Genomic DNA, 16,160 nt, shown 5'->3' on the forward strand with positions numbered 1-16,160 from the left:
AAAAATAATCTGCAGGAAAATGAGAGGTTGCTTGTCAGCGGTGTTTTAGAAAGTGGCATTTTTGTAGCTTATGAGAATAGTGCTGCTTATGAGTGAGCACATGTCAAATAAAACATCTTACTATGCTGCATCAGAACAAGATTTCCAGGATTGTCTTATAATTATTTTGTACACAAAATTTCCGGGACATGTTTGTTCATTTGTTTGTTGTTTTGTTTTGGCTTGGTTTTTCGAGACTTGGTTTCTCTGTATAGCTTTGGCTGTCCTGGACTCACTTTGTAGACCAGCTGGCCTCGAATTTACAGCGATCCTCCTGCCTCTACCTCCCGAGTGCTGGGATTAAAGGCGTGCGCCACCACCGACAGGCTTTGTTTGTTTGTTTTTAATTCAGCAAGGTGGGCAGCTTCTAGGAGGAGAGAAAGGAAACATGAATCTCCCAGAACATCAACATCAATCACCCAGATGCCTCTTCTCTTCCCAGAATGCCTGTCTCTAAACTTCCAGCTAGAAAGGGGTCTCACTATTTTTGTTCTTGTCAATTGCAGGTTCTAAATTTAAGACTCAAGTTGGGAGTTTTTCATTTGAATTCGTTTCAGCTTTGAGAACATGTATATTTAGCTTCCTTCGGTTCACCCCTTGGTAGGACAGGAACCCTAAGTCTTAAAATTCTATGAATATTTTTTCCTAGGACTCATGTTCTTTCCTGTCCAATTGATATATATATATATTATATTTATAATATTTTATGGTATATATATATATAAATTTAATAGGAAATATCTTTATCATATAGGAACGTTCTTTTGCAAGGGAGAAAAACAAAGGAAAGGTAATTTGAAAATATATAAAATTCTTTAGAAGATTATAGCAATGAAAATGACATTTTGTGTCTATATTATATTATGTGGCACAAACAAAGCATTGCTCTGTGTGGCTCTTTAAAGTTGTGAAGAGTGTAAAAGCATAAAACACTGAGCGACCTGTTAATTGTAAAGTTTTTTGAGTGGATTATTGGTTTAATAGGACTTTTAAAGTTCCAAATGAGCTCTTTCATCTTTTTTCCCTTTCTTTCTCTTTTCTGCCCACTGCTTGTATTTTGCTTTGCTTTTGCTTGCTGCCTTTCTGTCTTTGACTTCCATTTCCTTATTGGCTTTGTTCCTTGTCCCCCAGATCCTCAGCCCTCATGGCACTGAAGGCCTGGGTGTGTGTGAGGTCTGGAGAAACACGCCCTGCAGCTCCTTAAACTTGGCCGTGTCTTCTCTCACTCTGCTTTTGTGCTTCCATTAGCTCAGTCATAGAAGACTTGGTTAGGAAAGCAACAGGGGATGGATGGGGGCGGAGACAGAAGCATGCCCATCCACCTGGGCCCAGACTGTTGGTAGTAACAGGAGCAACGGGTAAGACAGAGTAGGCAGTGGAGGCAAAACACCTGGCAGAATTTGGTAACGTTCATACTGGCATACGTGTCAAATTAGCACATTGCCTTAATTAGCCAAACTGCCTATGCTACTCCTGCCTTTTCTATTGGTTGGTTATGTGACCTTAAGAGAACAACTAAAAGCTGGCATGTAATCCCAGCACTCGGGAGGCAGAGGCAGGTGGATCGCTGTGAGTTCGAGGCCAGCCTGATCTACAAAGTGAGTCCAGGACAGCCAAGGCTACACAAAGAAACCCTGTCTCGAAAAACCAAAAAAGAAAAAAGAATAAGAAAACAACTAAAGAAAGCGCCTCATAACTAAATCTATGGTGATAATAACAATATCTACATCAGAGTTCTTACAAGGATTATATTTGTTAGAATAACGCTTGGATGGAGAAAAGGAGATTGAGTAAACTCAGCATAGAGGAATGTTAACTCAGAACGCGGCTGTTCTGGCAAGAGATCACATCCAGAGATCTAGGTCTGTGTGATCTGTAAAGCCTTTAATCCAGGAGACAGAGGCAAACAGATCTGAGTTCAAGGGCAGCCTGGTAGAGAGCAAACATCAGGTAAAGAAAAGCTTAGGCCCAGGCATGGTGGTACATGCCTTCAACCCCAACTGAAGTTAAAGTTACTTTGTAGAAAAAAGCACCCATGTTTGAAAATGAGGTCTAATGGAGTGGCAGAAAATGCGACAAGGCAGAGAAGATTTGACAGAATAGGATACGCCCAACTCTCACAAAAAGAGAGAGGAAAGGGAAGCTACCTAAGAGGCAGTTTTGCAGAGAGAGGAGGCAGTTTTTACTGGGACAGTAACAGAGAGACGGGATGCAGAGAAAGAACTTGGGCAAAGACAGAATGAGCCAGAGAATGAGACGGAGCCAGGAGATTAGAGCAGATGGCTGAGTTAGTTTGAGACCAAGCAGAGCAATTCTGGGCCAAGAGAAGCCGTGTTCTCCTAAGTCACGTGACTATGATTGTGTCTTAGGCTAGCTGCTGTAACCAAATTCTCCAGACATCACTTAAAGAGAACTCAAGTTGACAGCCACTGTTTAACTTCTTGTGGCTTTTGAGGCTGGGAAGTTTAACATAAGGGAGCTGGAAGGTTCACTGTTTGGCGGATGATAACTATCCCACCTTCCAAGATGGAGCCTGTTACTTCACCCTCCGGGGTGTGGTAGCTGTGGTGGGTGGGGATGCGAGCTGTGCATTCACATGACAGACGAGTAGGACACAAAAGGATCGAGGTCCATTTCCTTCAGTCTTTCTGAATTTGTTAATCTCACTCTTGAAGGTTCTCACCCGATGGCTTGGACTCTAAGAGCTCTGCCTTACATGGGAGTTCTAGCTGCAGGATAGGAATTTTGGAGCAACACACACACACACACACACACACACACACACACACACACACACACACACACACACACACACACACGTAAGCTGCATCAAAGCCTTTACTAAAATGTCACATTCTCAGTGAGGCCATCCCAACACTCTCTGTGTGAAATTTCAGCCCAGTGTCCTTACTCCCAGTGCTCGACATCTCCCCGGGAATACTGTTTACAGTTCACCCATGTCACCGTTTAATGCAGTGTAGTCTGCTGTCTGTTCTCTGCACTGGATGGAGAGTGCAGGATTATTTCTGTTTCATTCACTGAGGCTTCTACAATGCCTGCCGCATAAGTGGGCACTCAGAATGTCATTGTTAACTGTGCCTGAATCTCATTCAGATTTAATTATACATTTTCTAAATAAAATAATAAAAAATACTTTCCATTTATAATTTTTTGTTTACAAATATTTTCTACTTATAAATAATACAAGCCATTCACCCAGTCATAGTTAATAGTTTTGAAATCAATTCTAATTATTTTTCAACATAATGTCCAAACTGAGATATTTATATTTTTCTATTTATTCTACTTTCTGGAACATTTGATAGCAGCTTTCCACCACAAAAAAACATTTTTAGATTAAAATTGCCATACCCCTGTGGTCATCTGTGGGCATTTGTGACAGACTCTGTGCCGGTACTGAGTGGGCCATGCTGATTGGCTATTGGGGCCTCTAACAAACTTTAAATTTCAGCAAATGTCCAAAGACTGTCCAGTCTGAAGAAACCAAGCCTTCCGGAAGGTGAATGACACCAGGTAATTCGTCTCTCATGCCTCCTCATAGACAGTTGCTTCCTATCCTAAGAGCTTGCTTAGGTTTTCACCATACTGCGTAGGATGTTGGAAATAAGTGCAAACTGCAAACTTGTCTGAATTCAGTGCTTTGCTCTGTAGGAGAGGTAGGGTGTAGGCACGCACGAGAGGCCATCATGGCTTGACGTGGCCTGTGAGCGATCAGTGATATCAAGATCCTGGTAACTTGGACTGCATCGTTTTACGAGCCAGGGGCAGGGGCAGGGGCAGCCGGCCTAGCTCTTTGTTTATAAATACTGTCTCTGCTGATGCATTTACCAGCTATTTGATAAATGATGCAGACTGTCCTTGTCTGCAGCACTTAGAAGCCAAAAATTGAGACTCAGATCTTTAAGATCACATTAAGTTAGAAGATTATAAGCTACAATTTTACCATATATCCTGATTACATTGTTTGCAGAGTAAAAGCAATTACTCTGATGTTTAAATGCTGTTAAGAACATTTAAGTTACTCTCCTCACTGAAAGCATTTTCTTCAAATAAATCACATTATTATTTCCATATTGGTTGTTCTATGTTTATGTGTCAGTATAATATTTAATGTTCAAGACCAATAGATTAGGGCCTGGAGCTATGCTGATAACTTTTCAGTGTAAGGGCTGAGTTAGCTGAGCTTACTGGGTCTCAGCAGTCTGTTCGGCACACTCCACACGTGTGCTTTGGCCCGTAGCTACATGCCAGCGCTCCGCAGAGTAGAGAGTCGAGGTTCCCACGCAGTGGGATCTTCTTCAGGTTGGTCGCACTTTTATTTATTTACTAAGATGTAAGAGCAGAAACTCACTCGGGGTGACACAGAGTCTTGCTTGGGAGCACCAGTTCTGTAGCTAAGTTGCCAGAATACCAAACCCAGTTCTGCTCATTAATATTCATGAGTTATGGGACGTGTTGTGGGACACTTCTGAGTCTGTTTCTTAGTCTGTAAAACAGGCCTAAAGCCGCCTTACTCCTAAGGCTGTGGTGGGACTGAAATAAACATACTTGTAAAACTCAGAGTGGTGCTTAGCTCATTGTGATACTTGGTAAATGTTTTCAGTTACAGTAAGAATTGCTCCAGCGGTTTGTTTTCTGGCCTCTACGTAGTGACAAATTCAGACATATTGCTAATGACTATGATGTACGTTGGGGGTCTATCTAGTCTGGAATTGATAAGATCCTGTTCCTCACCCTTGCATCTCCCATCCTGACACACTTAATGATTCAGGCATGATCTGGTATGTTACCTTACTGTAACTATTAGTTATATAAGCATTTAATATTTTCCTAGGGCAAAATGTCAGGTTAGCAGTGGAGCAAAAAATTATGTCGATAAAATTAATTTCTACTATTCAATTAATTATTATTCTATTATTTTTTCTTATTTCTTATTATTTTCTATTATTCTATTCTATTATTATAACTACAATTCTATTAATTATTAGAATAATTCGAGTCAATGATTTTTGTTTTTGCATGAAAATAGATTAAAACAGTAACCCTTGACTATGAACTATTCGTGCAAACTACATATACTCATATAGATGCTAATTTTATAAAATGTAATATTATAAGATGCATAATTCTATATATTAAAAGGAAATGAACAGGTGTGGGAAGGATGTTTGCATGTGTGCATGTGTGTGTGTGCATGTGTGCATATACGTGTGCCTGTGTATGTGTGTGTGCATGCGTGTGTGCATGCATGTGTGTGTGCATGTGTGTGTGCATGTGTGTGTGCATGTGTGTGTGTGTGTTTGTGTCTGCTTGCATAGCTGGTACTTCCCAGACTGATCCCGTTCTCTTTGCAGAGCGCCTTGTGAAGATGCAGGCTCTGCCCGTTGGACTGCTCCTCTTCAGTGTGACCTGGGCAGCACCCGTAAGTGTTTACAAACCCAGTCACATGCCTCATAATCTCTTTCTCGCTCTAGTTGTCAAGCAGTGGTCATTAAAGCGCTAAACTCAGGAGGCTGCAAGCGGTGTGCAAGCTGTGCAGTAGTGCCATGTTGTCTTTTCAGATTTTTTTTTTTTTTTTTGAGAAAACCAGTAGCCAGCTGGTCGCAGGGTTCCAAGTCAGCTGAGATTAGTGAGCTACGCTCAAAGGTTGAAACCACACGGAATCAAAAGGACCTGGCAGCGTTTTAGCAGACCGTTGAAGAATGTGACATGAGTGAGTAGAGCTAACTGAATACATGGATGGCACCGTGAGGGGCTGCAATGTCTCTGTTCTGGCAGAATCTTGGCACAGTTAGATCCTGACAAAGATGTCCCTTCTTTGGCAAGGCTGAAACAGAAGCGACACCCATAAACTTAACCTAAATCAAGCTCCCACTGCCCCTTTGTCTTTTCTTCCTCTGACTCATCCAGATGAGCATGCAGGATGTGACCAAATTACCCTGTGACAAGGCTGAACACTGCAGAAATATTTTCTGCCATTCAGACACGGGGCTAATTAGATAACGTCTTACCAACGGCCTAGCTCTTGGAGGAACCTTCTGGGCTGGAGAACTAAGGAGCCCAGTACTCATTCAGTGCTGACTGAGCTTAAATATAGGTCCTGAGCAAGTGGGTGAGCAGTTGGGTAAGCAGACTGACAGTCACACCACACGCTGCACACACAATCCTCACACAGTGGTAGCGTGCTGTGCTGAGTGAACCGGTTGGTCCCACCCGATTCACATGAAGCCAGGCCAGACCATACAGGCATGCATGGAAGCAGCGTGGTGGTCAGTGGGTCTTGCTGTCCTACCTCAGTCCAGCCGACTGAGGACGAGTTATTTAGAGCAGCGCACCCCAGGGAACACCAGCTTCCCGTAAAGTGCTGGGCCAGTGACCGCCAGTCAAAGGAGGCTGCCAGCTTTCCTCCCGAGGCGCACGATGTCATACCCAGGCCACAATCAAGTGCAGGGGAGCTGCCAAGTGGGTGTCAGAGGAGCAAGGTGGGGGGGTGGGCGGCTGCAGATTTCAAATTAAAGAGTCTTAGCATAGGAACAGGGACAAATGTGGGTATTAAGGATTATAGTGTAGAGTTTTCTCACAGGTACATTCCATTTTAACAATCACCTCTGTTATGTAACCATAACGTGTTGGTATAGATACGGGTGCATAGCAAGTCGTGTGTGTGCGTGTGTGTGTGTGTGTGTGTGTGTGTGTGTGTGTGTGTGTGTGTGTCTGTGTGTCTGTCTTATAATGATAAGCCAAATTCAAACAGTTTTACAGTGTGAATAGGTGAAGATTGAGTACTCGATTTAATTAATATCTATCTTATGCAGTGAGGGAGACTTTGATCTAAGGCACAACGCACCAAGAACTATGCAGGGTTAACCTACGTCAGCAAGTACATATGTAGTATAGACATAAGTGTGTGCGCGTGTGCGCCTGCTCTGTTGGTAGACACTCGCGCCATCACATCATTACTATCTTACACCTAGCCGAGCTATTTCTGCATTTTTCCTTCAGCTTATTTTGATATTAGTAAAAATGAAGTAACAGCTTAGATTCATATCCACAGAATCATGAAAGAACTAACATAATAAATAGATGTAATGAAGAATAAAGTTGTGAAATGTATCTTGACGATTTAATATAAATTTCAGGAGCATGTCTCCATATTAACATTCTTTCCAGTAAAGCTACTTCCATTTTGTTTTGTTTTGTTTTTTTTTATTGCTTCAGTCTTGGGATTCTGAAGCAGGAGGTTTGGGTTGGGGTCTTTCTCTTCTCCCGTCGTCAGCTGCATCTGTGTGGACACTCTCTTCTCTAGAGCTCATCTCACGTGGTTCTTAGGGTAAGCAAGTGAAATTTTTATGCCAAAGTCCTTTGCAAACTGGGAAGCTTTCTGAAAATATATTTTGTCCTAAAAATATAAGATGTTATTGACAAACCAGTTGCTTGTTTCTAGAATGAAATAGAATTAATAGACAAATCCTTAGAGTCCAAATAATGGGATATTTTCACTACCTACTTGAGTTTACATTTCTGTGAAGATCTTTTTTCAGTTAGAGCCAGATAAACAGAGACCCATGCCTGTGAGTGTTGCTCAGGAAAACACCCTTGGGCCAGGGGTTCCCAGTCTCCCTAATGCTGCGACTCTTTAATGCATTTCCTTAGATTGTGCTGACCACCAACCATAAAATTATTTTTGTTGCTCCTTCATAACTATACTGTTGCTACTGTTGAGAATCATAATCTAAATATTGTTTTCTGATGGTCTTAGGTGACCCCTGTGAAAGGGTAGTTGGTTCCCAAAGGGGTCATGACCCACAGGTTAAGAACCATAGCTCTAGGGCCATAGGACAGGGGCACAAGGTGGTCCTCAGACTGTTTATTTCTTTTTAAACCTTCCCCTGGGACTTCCCTCTCTTCTGTGGCTGATCCATCACGGTGCCTCGTTCCACTCTAGCACACACATGACACATGACACCACATAGCCTGACTCCACTCTAGCACACACATGACACATGACACCACATAGCCTGGCTGCACTCTAGCACACACATGACACCACATAGCCTGACTCCACTCTAGCACACACATGACACATGACACAACATAGACCATTCACTTGCTCCCTTTACTTGTGTGTCAGAGATAAGTGAGAGGCTTCCAAAGGAAATAAGAAAATGAAAATACTAAGATTTGAAGAATTGTTACACCATTTTGTACCCAGAAAACTTGCTCCAGGATCCTGTATTTTGTGTGACACCTCACAAGGCCTGAGCAGCCACCTATGTCTGTTCCTCAGTATCTGGCCTTTATGTCCTTTGGTAAGCCTCAGTAGGTATGTCACTTTCCACAGTGACCAGAGAGACTGCCTGGTCTACCGGCCATGTGCGTTCTCCTTGCCTGGGCAGAAGATCTGTCACATGACTAGGCATCGCAGAGCACCTTGACATGCAGGCAGCAGCTGGTGCTTGTGTGTCTCCAGCACGTCACACCATCACACCACAGCATAGCTGCCAACTTACACTGTCACCAAGCACCCTGAACTCTGGCTTGTGGCACTCATACTTAACACCCCAGGCTTGCAAATGAATGCTTCTTTTCTGTGGATTCCAATGGCTAATACTTCTAAAGCGGAACACCATGGCTGCCTCTTCCCCTCCATGCCACGAGGACATTTCTCTGTGCTGGAAACTGATTCTCTCATAGAGACAGCATTGCCATCTGGTGGGGAGGAAAATGGTTTCTTTTTTTTTTTTTCCTAACAAATATTTAAGGAAAAGTGGGCCCAATCTTCTTTCCGCCAGAATGATTTTCCACATTAATACAATCCAGTGAAAGAAAAAGAAGTGAAAGATTTGTTGTTTGAAGAAATGAATGAAAGAATGTTCTATTTGGTAAAATTGAGTTCCCTGTTTCCTTGCCGACATGTCAACCACAGAGGGAAAACTAGGCCAGGCTGTGTAGAGGAACAGAGAGCAAACAGAATTATTCCTCTCAAATAACTATTTTAACTCTGTTTAAAAAAAAAAAAAACAGCAAGAGAAAAATTTAACTACTGAAATGTTCTTGGGTGTGCAGGCCAGAAGTCCACAGTATCCACTGGAATGGTGACATGTTCTAGTTCGTTATAATGCCTGCAATAGAGAGAGGGAAAATTCCAGATAGTGATGGCTTCTTTTCAGTGTGGTTTCATCTGTCAAATCAAACAGTGGTTTGCTACACAGCTCTCAGAAGGACAAGGCATTGTTATTCCTGCACACTGCTTGCCGTGTGTGTGCTGCGTCGTACTAACACAAACGAACAGCTGCGAGAAAAGGGGGCTGCTAGTGACTTTAACCGAGAATCAGGTTCACATGGAATTAGTTTTCTGTGTGTATTAAGAAAGTTAAGCAAATACTATCAGATTTGAGTGTCACCAAATTACAGCTTATTTATACCATGGCTTCTCTTGGAAATCCCAGTTCTGTGGTCTGGATCTCAGCTGAAAGTTACACAGGTCCTAAACGGCAAATTTAAAAGCCGGAAGGTTCACATGGTGGCATTTGCCTTAGCCATGGTAAAACCCGCCTTCCTACACATGCCCCCTCCATTCTACTCCGGAAAGATCCCCTCACGTTGCAATTCCACTGACAGACGATAGTAAGATTGACACATCATGGGTGACAGACAAGTGGCAGTAACAGGCAGGAAAATACATTTAAAGATGAGCACAGAAGAGATCCCGGTAGGTGGCTGTCCTCTGGGGTGGCCGACAGCGCCCTCTTGTGTTTTTACCACCAATTGTCAGAGGCAGAACTTCACTCAAGTTCAAAAATATCCTGTAGCATTAGAAGTCTAGAAATTTTCTTAAGAGAAAAAAAAAAAAAAACCCACCTCAATATAATGGAACGGGTACGTGCATACTCTTTAAAGGTAGCCTTTAAAAACATGTCTACATTGAACGTGGCACAAAGGTGACAGTCTGAACTTGCCGCGGGAAACCAGAGGAGACAAAGTGGTCTGGTGGCTCTAGCTGTGGATGCCATCTTTCTTCCCTTCCCCACACTCCTCAGGTCCTGAAGTCACTGTTCTGTGACTCTGTATTCCAGAATCTTCCTTATCCCCATCCAGCGCTTTGGCTCAAACCATGTGCTGGTTTACTTGGCCTCGGTGGACTTTGGGCGACTGTAACTGTCATTTCTGTGCCTCAGTAGCACCGTATTTCACAAGGACGTTTTCTGAGCATATTCTACCATATACAGGAACTTCCAGGGGAGCAAAGTTACCATGACAGGCCATCCTGTGCTAAAAAGTGACACATGTCTCTGTGTTGTAAACTCATCCCATGGATGACGTCATCCATTGTCCACTCACATTGAAGAGAAGGAATGCAGCCCTTGTCACTGGGGTGACAAGAATTCTTTTCGCTAGGTGGCTTCTTGCAGAATCATTGCCCAAAGAGCTTAAAATATCTTCAAATAAGGAACTATTTACTTTCCTAGATTACATTCCCCATGGAAGCAAGCCTTTCCTATAGAGCTCTGTTCTCTGCTGGACATTGATAGCTGCTTCCAAGGCTGCGTCATTCTGTCGTCTGTCAAAGTTAGGTCACCTTGGTTTTCCTGTGATGTATATGTTTCTGGTGCTTCCTGCTGAGGAAGATAAAATGTGAGCTGAAACAACTGACAAAATGCCATTCTTTCTCTCTCAGAACTTAAAAATTGAAAAGAGACACAGAGAAGCCAAGACAGGATGTGGAAAGTTTCCTGTGAGTGCCCCCCCCCAAATAATTACACATTAGGGGCTGGGAGTAGGAAGAAATCAGTCCCAGGGTGGTGGTCAGAGGACGGTACACACTGGAAACTTTGAGCCAGGTTGTGGGGGAGCTGACAGGACTGAGAATGCAGGAGTGAATGGGCAAGGGCACTCTCCAGGGAGAAAATGCTAGGAACTTAGGCCTGGAAGGAAGGCAGGCCAGCCAACTGACTCGGGGCCCTCAGGCAGTCAAGGATGGACTAGCAGTCACTTCCCTCAGCACATGCGGGACAGGAAACTTTTTGTACTTTAAAATATTTTCTCAAACAAATGGCTAACTGTCTTATAGCAAAATTAAAGCATGCCCTCCTACTTTTCTAAACAAAACAGGTTATTTACCCTTCTAATTAAATACACACTGGTCATTAGTAAGCATGCTTCCTTCCTTAAAAAAATTTAATAATAGAAAACTAATAGAAACACCAAAAGTGGCACAAGGATTCCTCTAAGAGTAGGGAGAAAAAAATTTTTTTAATTTAAATTTAATTTATATGCTGATTTTTATAATCTGTCTAGCTCAAAATGTCTTAACAGACTTGAGGTAAATAAATGCAAGTGCCAGAGGCAAGCTTCCTGAAACTCAGGCTTAAACTAAGTTAAGTATTCAGAATATTTTCTAGTCAGAAGTAAATCAGTACAGAGCCCTTGTTTCCCCATAACAAAAATCCTATTTTCAGAACAAGCTTGGAGTTATAAAACTTAGCGAGTAACAGCATCATTATTCCAATACGTAAACTGTTTCTAATTGTGCCTTACTATTAAGACAAAAAGGGACTTTTGGAGACTTCACAGCACAAATTCTGGCCTACTAGAAGTGGCCTCCGCTGTGCTTCCTCCCTGCACTTCCCATGTGAGTGAAACCAACAGTTGCACAGCTCCAAACACCCAACAAGGCACATCTTAAAGCAAGCAGAGACAGAAGGGCACAGTAAGATGGCTCAGCAGTGGCCACCAAACCAGATGCCTGAGCTCTGTCACCAGAACTCACACAGCGGATGGGGAGGCCAAGATCTCACAGGTTGTCTCCCATCCATGCATGGATATTGACACACACATGCACAACCACACTGGGGACGTCAGACACACATGCACAACCACACTGGGGACGTCAGACAACATGCAATCGGAGGCCATAGGTTGTAGAACCCACAGCCAAAGGAGTCAAGGAAGAGTCCACACTTTGCTGCCGTAACATACAGCTCAATGGCATCTCGAGACGAGGAGGGCAGCGGTGTATCCTATAAGTTGCTGCCATATGCAGGGAAGCAAGCTAACATTCCACCAAGGGCACCACAACAGCCGTGCGTGATTGACAGCTGCCATCATTTATATAGATTATTAGATCCTTGGTTATATAGATTATATAGCCCCTTGGTTAAGGAGAGGCACTGTGCTAGATGCCTTACTTGCTTTGTATTTCTCTTTAAAATCCCAAACTGTGTATTTTCTTATTTTTGTAGTGAAAAATGATACTCAAATAAGCAAAGTAGCATCCCTGGGTCACATGCCTCCCCAGGTCACATGCCTCCCCAGGTCACAGGCCTCCCCAGGTCACATGCCTCTCCAGGTCACATGCCTCCCCAGCTCATCCAGCCCAAAGAGGGTTGGCAGCTGATGGGACCCCTACTTTAGTGAGCACTGGAGCGAGAGGCTTGGAACCTTTTGTAGCCCAGAGAGAAGCCTTGCCGCTCTCCCAGAGGGCCAGGGCTTACATTCCTGCACCCACACAGTGACTCACAGTCAAGGTGTTTGATGATTTCTTAGGCCTCTGTGTGCATCTCACACACACACACACGGTGCACAGACACACAGGCAAGACACTCACACATATAAAAACAATAAGGGTAAGAACATTTGGCCATTTTGTCTGTTGCCCCATGTGGCACAGCTCACCGAGGCCCTGGCTCGCCCAAGCTGCTTGGCACCTGTGCAGTCCTTACACATCCGTCGTGAAGGTGGACGTGTCCAGCTGATTTTTTTTTCTCCATATGGGAACATTAATCTACTCATCTTTCACCCACGATAATCTTTAATAGTTATTACCAAGGTATTAACTTGCTCAAGGAAAGGTAGCACATTGAAGTGTGTCAAAAATATATTGATCCTGCCACATAGTCTCGCTGCTTTGCTTCTGAAACATTGGCTCTCACTTGGCCATCAAATCTACTTCATTCTTATTTTTCCATGAAATCTCCTTCCTTCTAGTCCCTCCTTGTTGGGTTGTGGCCTTTTCATTGAATATAAGTTTCAAATACTCTTTATGAGCAGCCAGAATTTTAAATTTTAACATAAACTAATCACTTTACGGTAAAATTTTTTTTTTACTTTAGAAAGAGGAAAAAGGCAGAGACAGTATGTCTCTTTACTACTGTGACAAGAGAAAAAAAATCACGAGTCAACGCGGAAAGAAACCATTACCCCGAGAAAAAGAGAAAGACTTGTGTAGTAAAAGCCCGAATCTTTCTGTAAATCCACAGGCGCTGAGTGAAGACTGCAGAACCAGCGACAAAGGCAGCATCCACGGGGCGTCCGTGTACCCTGAGCCCATGGAGGGTAAAGGAACAGAGGAAGGAGACACCCTCCTTAACCTGCCTGCCCAGGAAAGGTACAGCGCTGCCCTCAAGGCAAGTATCACGCAGGCTGTAAAGAGACCAGACACGGGGACGAAACTACGGAGGGACAGGAACGAAGAGAAGAAACCTAAGAGTGTTCTAAACGTGATTCCAGCAGACGCCATCAACGATGCTAAAAACGGCTTAAAGGGTGCAGAGAATCAGCGGAAATATCTACCCTCCTCAAACAGCTCAGCAAAGAGCGAAGGTACCCATCGGACCCGACGAAGCGCTCACTACCCAAAGCATCTCCTCCAAACCAGAGAGAGCCCCAGCAACTTTGAGGGTAGCGGTTCCCCAGATTCTCAAGCGAGGGGGGATAACGACATCCCTCCTTTCAGTGGAGACGGGCAGCATGCTATACGCATTCCCAGCAAAGGAGGCGCTATTGGGCCAGGTCCAGAAAGCTCAGCTAGTCGTCACGTGGGGCTCTCAGGCTCCGGCAAAGCTGAGATTGTTAACCCACACAGTAACACATTGGGTTCTAACGAGATCCCAGGAAGAGAAGGTCACGGCGGCAATGCCGCTGCACCCAGAGACAAAACTGCGCAAGCGGCGGGCGCTGCTGGTGTGAGCCTTGTGGAGGGCAGCAATGAAATCACGGGCAGCACAAATTTTAGGGAGCTCCCTGGAAAAGAAGGAAATAGAATTGATGCGGGCAGCCAAAATGCGCATCAAGGGAAAGTAGAATTCCACTACCCGAGAGTGCCCTCGAAAGAGAAGGTGAAAGGGGGCGGCAGTCACAACGACATCCCCAAGAGTGGCAGAGGCAGTTCTAGGAAAGACGGAGAAGAACCCAAAAGGAACCAAGTAGAAAACCAAAGATTTCCAGTTCCTTCCCAGGGTCTTGGTAAAGAGGTTAAAAGTGAAGGAGACCCCTCGAAGGTTTCCCACAGTGAGAGGATTCTAACAGCACATAGCAGAGAGAACCGTTATGTACTTCATGGACCAAATAACTCCACACGGAATAAAGGGATGTCACAGTGGAGAGGCTCCCGGCCTTCGCGGAGGCCCCATTTCCACAGGCGCTTTAGCACCCGCCAGGGAGACAGCAGCGAGTCATCCAGTGACAGTTCCAGTGAGAGTGAGGGTGACTAGTCCCCAGGAATTTGAACCCAGTCCTCTGCAAAGAGGACACAGGAGGTAGTGAGCAAGCTAACACACCTGGTCCCCTCTGGGACACTGTACTGTTTTAATGGTTATGATAAGAATCTCTATTCAAAATTCGAATGTTTTTTAAATAAAAAATTTCATAAGAATTTACATAGTAGGTAATAATTTGAATAGGGGACACACCAAAATAGTCTGTGAATGTCTCGAGTGCCTTGATGTGTTGTTTGCTCTTCAGACATGAAAATAAATATGCTTTCTCTGTGTTGGTCTGCAAATGATCCACAGGAGTCTGGTGGTGGTGGAGGTAACAGGCTAATCCGCCTCCAGCAGAGAGGTAAGGTGTGAGAACCTAGTCACCTGGACAGGCCTGTCTCACTCTGCTCTGTTAGAGGTTTCGTGGCCACCTCTGCCTTTTCCTTTCCTGTGCATTTACAGCGTCCAGTGGCACAAGTTTTTTTCCCCCCCAAAACAAGTCTCGCGTTGATCAGTTTAGCTGGTTCTATCTCCATCTGGAGGAGAGAAGAGGAAGTACCATGGGAGATGGAGAGAGGGCAGAACCAAGGAGAGGGCCTGACAAGAACCGAGCTCAACAGATGGTATCCACAGGCCACTCCCAAAGTGTTCCCAGCTCTGTTTCTCTCCCCCTCTGTTTGGCACTGATGGGTTTCCCAGCTAAGATGGCCTGGAGATGAGATCTCCATCTTCTGCTGCGGAAGGTTTTTGTCCCGGGAAAAAGAAACGGACCTCACTGGCTCTCAGCCCCTCTTTTCTTGTACCTTCTCCTTGGCTTAGCACCACCATGCGCTCTGAGTGTGTGGTACCCAGTTTTTCCACAAGGGAAAACCAGAATGAGAACAGGGAGGCCACAGAGCCAGCCCCATCGGCTCCCTGCTCCCAGCACCCTTCTCCTCAGCCAGATGACAAGCTCGCCTTACCTCAGGTGTCAGCGCAGTGCTGAAACCGATGCCTGCTCTGATTCGTTACTATAGGCCTCCGTTACCGGCACTCACCTAAACGAGGACCAAGAAGGGAAGCTACATGCCAGGCGGTGGTGGTGCATGTCTTTAATCCCAGCACTTGGGAGGCAGAGGCAGGTGGATCGCTGTGAATTCGAGGCCAGCCTGGTCTACAAAGTGAGTTCAGGATAGCCAAGGCTACACAGAGAAACCCTGTCTTGAAAAACCAAAAAAAAAAAAAAAAAAAAAAAAAAAAAAAAAAAAAAGAAAGAAAGAAATAAATGTGGGTCTTGAACTCACAGAGATCCCCCTGCCTCTGCTTCCCCTGAGTGTCGGGATTAGAGGCGAGGGCCACCACACTCAACTGATTCTTGCTGTTTGTTTGTTTGTTTGTTTTTTAATAAAAAATTAGCTTTGAGGGGGAAAAGGGCACTACACTGAAAGCAATCAAATAGAGAAATTGTAGCCAAATTTAAGTTGTAAGTGAATACATTGAAACCATCCCAGTATCTTTTACACCAGAATAGTCTGAGTGCGGGGAAACTCTTGAGAGCAAGATAAACCATGAGTAGTTGGAGAAAACAAATTCAGCCTCAGGTTCTCACAGATGAGGCGACTAAAGGCCATCAGTCCCGTC

The 16,160-nt window shown here is 44.2% G+C and overlaps 1 protein-coding gene across 1 annotated transcript; it reads left to right on the plus strand.

The window, feature by feature from the left end:
- Nucleotides 1-3,563: 3,563 nt before the first annotated feature.
- Mepe (matrix extracellular phosphoglycoprotein) lies at nucleotides 3,564-14,552 on the plus strand. Its single transcript, XM_051170617.1, has 4 exons — nucleotides 3,564-3,573; nucleotides 5,415-5,488; nucleotides 6,587-6,609; nucleotides 13,346-14,552. The coding sequence occupies exons 1-4, from the start codon at nucleotides 3,564-3,566 to the stop codon at nucleotides 14,550-14,552; spliced, it is 1,314 nt and encodes a 437-aa protein (XP_051026574.1).
- The last annotated feature ends 1,608 nt before the right edge of the window (nucleotides 14,553-16,160 follow it).

Source organism: Acomys russatus, chromosome 28, assembly GCF_903995435.1.
Source record: "Acomys russatus chromosome 28, mAcoRus1.1, whole genome shotgun sequence".
Classification (NCBI taxonomy): Eukaryota; Metazoa; Chordata; class Mammalia; order Rodentia; family Muridae; genus Acomys; species Acomys russatus.

Excerpts from the sequence above, each read along its gene's own strand:
- Mepe (XM_051170617.1), top strand. Across the intron at positions 5,489-6,586 it reads CCTGGGCAGCACCCGTAAGT|CATAGGAACAGGGACAAATG; the intron begins GTTTACAAACCC and ends AAAGAGTCTTAG. Across the intron at positions 6,610-13,345 it reads AGGAACAGGGACAAATGTGG|CGACAAAGGCAGCATCCACG; the intron begins GTATTAAGGATT and ends CTGCAGAACCAG.